The 6,000-nt window shown below is 49.4% G+C and overlaps 1 protein-coding gene across 7 annotated transcripts in view; it reads left to right on the top strand.

Annotated features, from left to right (window-relative positions):
- Positions 1–708: 708 nt before the first annotated feature.
- The window catches only part of SH3GLB1 (SH3 domain containing GRB2 like, endophilin B1), a 28,335-nt gene continuing 23,043 nt past the window's right edge, over positions 709–6,000 (top strand). For 2 of the 7 annotated variants that reach the window (XM_077333102.1, XM_077333100.1), the window contains exons 1-2: positions 709–937; positions 3,927–4,086. In XM_077333102.1, coding sequence (XP_077189217.1) covers positions 866–937; positions 3,927–4,086 — 232 coding nt within the window. In that variant the 5' untranslated portion in view covers positions 709–865. Of the gene's footprint in view, positions 938–1,176; positions 1,590–3,926; positions 4,087–6,000 lie in introns of those variants that run through there. The other 5 variants (XM_077333101.1, XM_077333103.1, XM_077333104.1 and 2 more) reach the window with 5 other exon arrangements.

Below are 6,000 nucleotides of genomic sequence, written 5' to 3'. Positions count from 1 at the left end.
TCCAGTCTGTTCAAAGTACTGATCTTAACTTCCAGTACAGACGCTGGCTGTTTTGAGGAAGGACACGAAAGGCTGCTCCATTAACAAAAACACTGAAAATTCAGAAAATATCAGCTTTATTTCTCTTCGTGCAGAGTGCCGCTTTTTAAAACGGAAGTTCTTTAGCCTGAATTGCAGCCTATTGTACTTCTGATTATCTAGATTCTTAACCCAACTTGGATGGGAGCCTGTTGTGGTTGCCCAGCAATCCAAAAATCCAGGATCAGCACATGCTTAATGGCACTCTCATCTTGTTAATTATGTGGTTATTTCACACCCTCCGCGGTTGAAGATGCCGGCGGCACGGAACGCTGTATCCAGAACACTGGGTCTACACGCCCCTCCCCTAATCCTCAAATCACATACATCCCTCTTCTCCTCTTCTCCTCCCCCCGGGTGTATTTGTCATCGCGCTCAAGTCTCCAGGAGTGGAATCAAGGCACACCGCAAGGCTGGCAGGGTTCGGTCTGTCTTCCTCCGGAGCGACTCCCGGTCTCCGGTGACGGCCCCTTTAACGCGCTCTTCCACAGAAGCCTCTTTCAAGGCTGGCGTCTGGGCGGGGCGCCACCTCCTCTTTCCCAAATCCTCGCCCTTCTTCGCTCAGCCCCCTTCCCTCGCTCCAGCCAATCAGCTGCCAGTTCCGTGGCGCCTGGCCAGGATCGACAACGAGTGGCACCGCCCCTTTCGGCGCCGCCCCTTTCACCACCACTGCTGCTGCTGCCGACACTGCCGCCTTGGCCGGCAGCTTCTGAAGGAAGGAAACGCGGCGGCGGGAGGGCGCCGCCGCCGACAACGCCCCCCCCTTCCTGCCTGAGTTCAGCTGAAAATGAACATTATGGATTTCAACGTGAAGAAGCTGGCGGCTGACGCTGGCACGTTCCTCAGCCGCGCGGTGCAGGTAACCCTGAAGGCGCAGAGGAGCCGAGGGAGGGGAGCTGCCGTGGCCGGCCCAGGCAGCCGGTCTTGTGGCGCCTGCGAGGAGGGCGGTTCCCGCCCCCCCCCCCCAGCGCCTGAGGAGGGGGAATCGGGGGCTGTTGGGCCGTTAAGGCGCGCGCGCGTCCCGTAGCTTCTCGCGGCCCCGCTCGTGCGCGCGCTCCCTCTCCTGTGCCCAGGCCGGCCCGGGAGCCTGGCAGAGTTTGAGGCCGCCGGGCCGGCTGGTAGGAAGCGTCGAGGCGAGGGAGCCGGGCCAGGCCGGGCCTGCACCAGCCATGGCACTCCCCACTGGCGTGTGAAATCGCCGTGCCTCCCTCCGCGGGGGAGGAGGCAGGAAGTTAGGAGAGGCCGGACGCGTCCTGTTGCCTTCCCTTGCCGAGGCCCTGGGCCCGCGGACCTCTGCGCCCAGGGTGGCGGGAGGGAGTGGCTGACCTGGCTGCAGCTGTCCAACGGCCTCGGCCGATTATGCAACTTCTCCCCCAGCGGTGCGGTTCTGGCGAAAGCAGCGGACTTCGCTTAAAGTTGCAAGCACACGGCTCCCCCCCCCCCCCCGTGTGCATGAGAAGCGCAACAGGTGTGAGACCGCCGCGTCTGCGTAGTTAAGAGAACATAAGCGAGTAAGAAGACCCCCCCCCCCTTGCGCCTGTGGAAAGCGTGACAGAGGGTTGTTGGGGCCATCGGCGTAGAAAAGGATATATATACAATGTTGCGAATCCTGAAAGAACTCTCCTCCCGCCCCCGTGCATCCCTTTGTAATTCAGGTTAAAAACAACAAACAGGAGTTGTTTGTTGTTGCTCAAGCTATTGACAACCCGAGGGGTTTGTTCATTCCCAGCTGGAATAATCTTTTAACATGGGACATCAACTCTACAGTTATTTCTGTCTAACCTCTTAAAATTGATATTAATTTATTCTGGTTTTTCTGATCTGCCAGCCCCTTCACTTTTCTACCTTCTCCCTGCTGTCAGTTCTAAGGAAATTGAAGAATTGGTTTTCTTTTCATCTGGCTTTCAGTATTGTGTATCCATTTCTATAGAATAACAGTGTAGTGGATCTTGGGTTGTAAGTTTTCCAGTTGATGATCACATCTGTTGTATATTCTGCATATTTATTGGGGAGGGGCAGTGTTTTGAGTCTTCAAAGAGGGCCCACCAGAGGCATTTTAAGTTTTGAGAGGATGTAGCAGTGGATTTAGTCTTAGTTCTTTCTGATTACTCAGAAAGAAAGCTAATTTAAGGTGTTTAAATATTAGATGTTAAATTGGTGTAAAGCCCATAATTTATTAAAGACTTTTTGAGGCTATAGGAAAAACACGAGCATGAGGATTTTGCCACACAACTTGTCCTTGTGAGAGCCAGTTTGGTGTAGAGGTTAGGAGTGCGGACTTCTAATCTGGCATGCCGGGTTCGATTCTGCACTCCCCCACATGCAACCAGCTGGGTGACCTTGGGCTCGCCACGGCACTGATAAAACTGTTCTGACCGAGCTGTGATATCAGGGCTCTCTCAGCCTCACCCACCCCACAGGGTGTCTGTTGTGGGGAGAGGAATGGGAAGGCGACTGTAAGCCGCTTTGAGCCTCCTTTGGGTAGGGAAAAGCGGCATATAAGAACCAACTCTTCTTCTTCTTCTTCTTCTTGTCATCTGAATATTGCCTAAATTGCACTGCACTGCTTTTCAGACTGGGAGATTTTCCATAATCAGCAGTGATACAGGAGTGGATCCACTGTTTAAAGGTAAAGGTATCCCATGTGCAAGCACCGAGTCATGTCTGACCCTTGGGGTGACGACCTCTAGCGTTTTCATGGCAGACTCAATACGGGGTGGTTTGCCAGTGCCTTCCCCAGTCATTACCGTTTACCCCCCAGCAAGCTGGGTACTCATTTTACCGACCTCTGAAGGATGGAAGGCTGAGTCAACTTTGAGTTGGCTGCTGGGATCGAATTCCCAGCCTCATGGTCAGCTTCAGACAGCAGCTTCACACAGCATGTCAGTTGCCTTACCACCCTGCACCACAAAAGGCTCTTTTTAAGAAGCCCAAAATCTAACTTTCCTAGCACAGTCCCCCTGGCCTGGACCGAATGGTTGGTCAACAGTTGAATATTTTCCCAATTAAATATATTTTAGCAGTCAAAAATGGAAAATTACATTTTAATGTTACATACTATATTATTTGAGTAAAACATTAATATTACTTAGTAACTGTTTCAGAGACTATAGCGTATTTTTCTTCCCTGTCCTTCCTCTTTTCCAAGTAGTGGATTTGTACATCCCCTGCCCTTCATGGCAGTGTAGAAAAGACAAGGCAAACTGTCTTTTACTTAATAGATACTATGATGCAAGTCTTATGACAGTGATTCACTTCATGTTCAAGCAGCTCTGTAATGTTTTATCTGGTATTGGCTTAGCTCCAAAGAAACATATATTGCTTTGGTTTGAGTTAATCTTTTTAACTGGAATCTAAGGAAGATCCATGAGTAGGACAAACAAAATAGTTTTTTTTAACCACACTTTCCTGTCAGCTGCTCTTCACCCTCTTCCTGTTATAACTGTCTTTTAACAAACATTTGGAATTGTCAACAGCATAATAGGTGATGAAACTTACCATCATGCAACATCTGGAGCACTCTAAACATGGTCTTTCTTCTCCTTTTCCATTTCCAGCTTGCGCATACTAATGTCCACCAAGGGCCTTATCTACTACTCAACTTATGGACTGTAGCTGTTTTTTATTGTCATTGTCCTTGGTCCTTTGGAGGCTAGGGATCTCTTTTAACAAAAACCAATAAAAGAACACAACATGAATTTGATTTATATGGATAATTCCTTTGGGTTGTGGAACTGGCTCCTTAAAGGTGTATTAAAAATCCCCCACCCCAGTTTTGTTGTTAAAAATATTATCTGCAATCTGAGTATGGATCACTAAGTTATGTTTCTTAAAAATGTTTAATATAGTTTACAGAAGAGAAGCTTGGTCAAGCAGAGAAGACTGAATTTGATGCTCACTTGGAAAACCTTCTCAGCAAAGCAGAATGTACTAAACATTGGACAGAAAAAATTATGAAACAAACAGAAGTTTTGTTACAACCAAATCCAAGTAAGGAACTAAATACATGTATGTTCTGCCATTTTCCAAATTGTTTAATTGCTTTGCACTAGTACATTAAGACTTTTCTTTATATAGCATGGCTTGTGCTTGTGGATCCTTTCCTTCTGTAGTAAGCAATGAAATTTGGTTACATTGGACACACACAGAGAGAGATCTGCACCTCCCGGTGTCCCCTGGGTCCTAGTACCCATTGTATTCCTGGCTGCAATGGGCTTTCTTACTAGTAATATCATATCCCTTAATCAGAGGATTGGGATTTTAATTGAGAATGTTTTATTTATTTATGAATTTGTATCCCACCCCTCCCGACTGGTGTTGGCTTGGCTCGGCTCGGCTCGGGGCGGCTCACAGATAAAACAATAAAAACCACATAAATACAATAGAACATTAAAACATTACTCATCCCCACAATTAAAACTTCTATAAAAAACTAACATCGAGGTGATAATAGAAGCAATAAAAATAGACAGTCCCCCATAACCATGTTACAGTTAAATATAATCTTAACATCGCTCGCAGACTAAATAAAGCAGTAAGGGCTGTTGGGCAGGAGTTAGGGTGGGCTCGGTCCGGGATGAGGAAAGGTGCCAATTGGGCCCGCCGATTGTCAGTCCGCGCGTGGCTCGTGATTGCTCCGTTGCCGCTGGCCTCCCGGCCCGCCCCCCTCTCCTGCCCAACGCCACCATTTGCTGCCCCGCTAGCGCCCGCTGTATTTCAGCTACAGCGGGCTTGATTACTAGTAAATAAATAAATAACATTGCTGCTCTGGCCTCAAGCCACTACCGTAGCTCCCAGTTGTATCTCAACAGTTGTGAACTTCCTGGCATCACATCTAGTGCATAGTCCTAGCATAGCATAGGACAGTGCCCCCAGATTGTAACACCAGACATCCCTCCCCAAACACCTGGCAGAAGAGCGCCGCCTTGTAGGCCCTGCAAAACGTTGATATTTCCGTCAGGGCCCTTAGCTTTTCTGGGAGTTTGTTCCCCCAGGCCGAGGCCTGGCAGATGTCCTGGAGGTCTGGAACAACCAGTAGGTTCATACCCACAGAGTGAAGAGCCCTGCAGGGAGTGTAGGTAGACAAGCAGTCCCTCAGATAGGTAGGCCGCATATGGCCTTCAAAACCAAACATTGAACATGATCCAGAAACAAACTGGCAGCCAGTACTGTTGTCTCAGCACAGGCTGGATGTGGACCCTGCAATAAGTTCTAGTGAGGACCTTCGTAGCCATGTTCTATACCAGCTGCAATTTCTGGGTCAGGGACAAGGGTAGGCCTGTGTAGAGCATGTTACAGTAGTCTAACCTGGAAGTGACCATTGCGTGGATCACTGTGGCCAAGTGATCCGAGGACAGGTAGGGTGCCAGTAGCTGTGCCTGGCGCAGCTGGAAGAATACTGTCTGGGCTACTCTCATAATCTGAGCCTCCATTGAAAGGGAGGCATCAAAGATCATGGCCAATCCAGGCATGGTAAGCGCACTGCCTGATCCTGCCCTTTCCTACCCAGCCACAGGACCTCCGTCTTGGAGGGGTTGAGTTTCAGACGGCTCTGCCTGAGGCACCAAGCCACTGCTTCCAAATAGCTGGCAAATGTATAGGGGGGGGGGGTGTCTGTCCATCTGTCCAATAGAAGGTAGAGCTGGGTGTCATCTGCATATTGGTGACAACCCAGCCCAAAGGCCTGGACTAGCTGAGCTAGAGGGCACATGTAGATGTTGAAAAGTGTGGGAGAGAGAATTGCCCCGTGTGGGACCCCACATGGGAACACCATGGGGGCTGACAACTCTTTTCCCACTGCAGCCCTCTGCAACCGATTCCAGAGAAAGGAGGTCATCCATGTAATCACTGTCCCTCTTATCCCAGTCATGGCGAGGTGCTGGGCCAGCAACTCTTGGTCGACCACATTGAATGTGGCTGAGA

The sequence above is a fragment of the Paroedura picta genome, chromosome 4 (assembly GCF_049243985.1).
Source record: "Paroedura picta isolate Pp20150507F chromosome 4, Ppicta_v3.0, whole genome shotgun sequence".
Lineage (NCBI taxonomy): Eukaryota > Metazoa > Chordata > Lepidosauria > Squamata > Gekkonidae > Paroedura > Paroedura picta.
The sequence above is the reverse complement of the archived record's forward strand: the minus strand, read 5'-3'. Positions and strand labels throughout refer to the sequence as shown.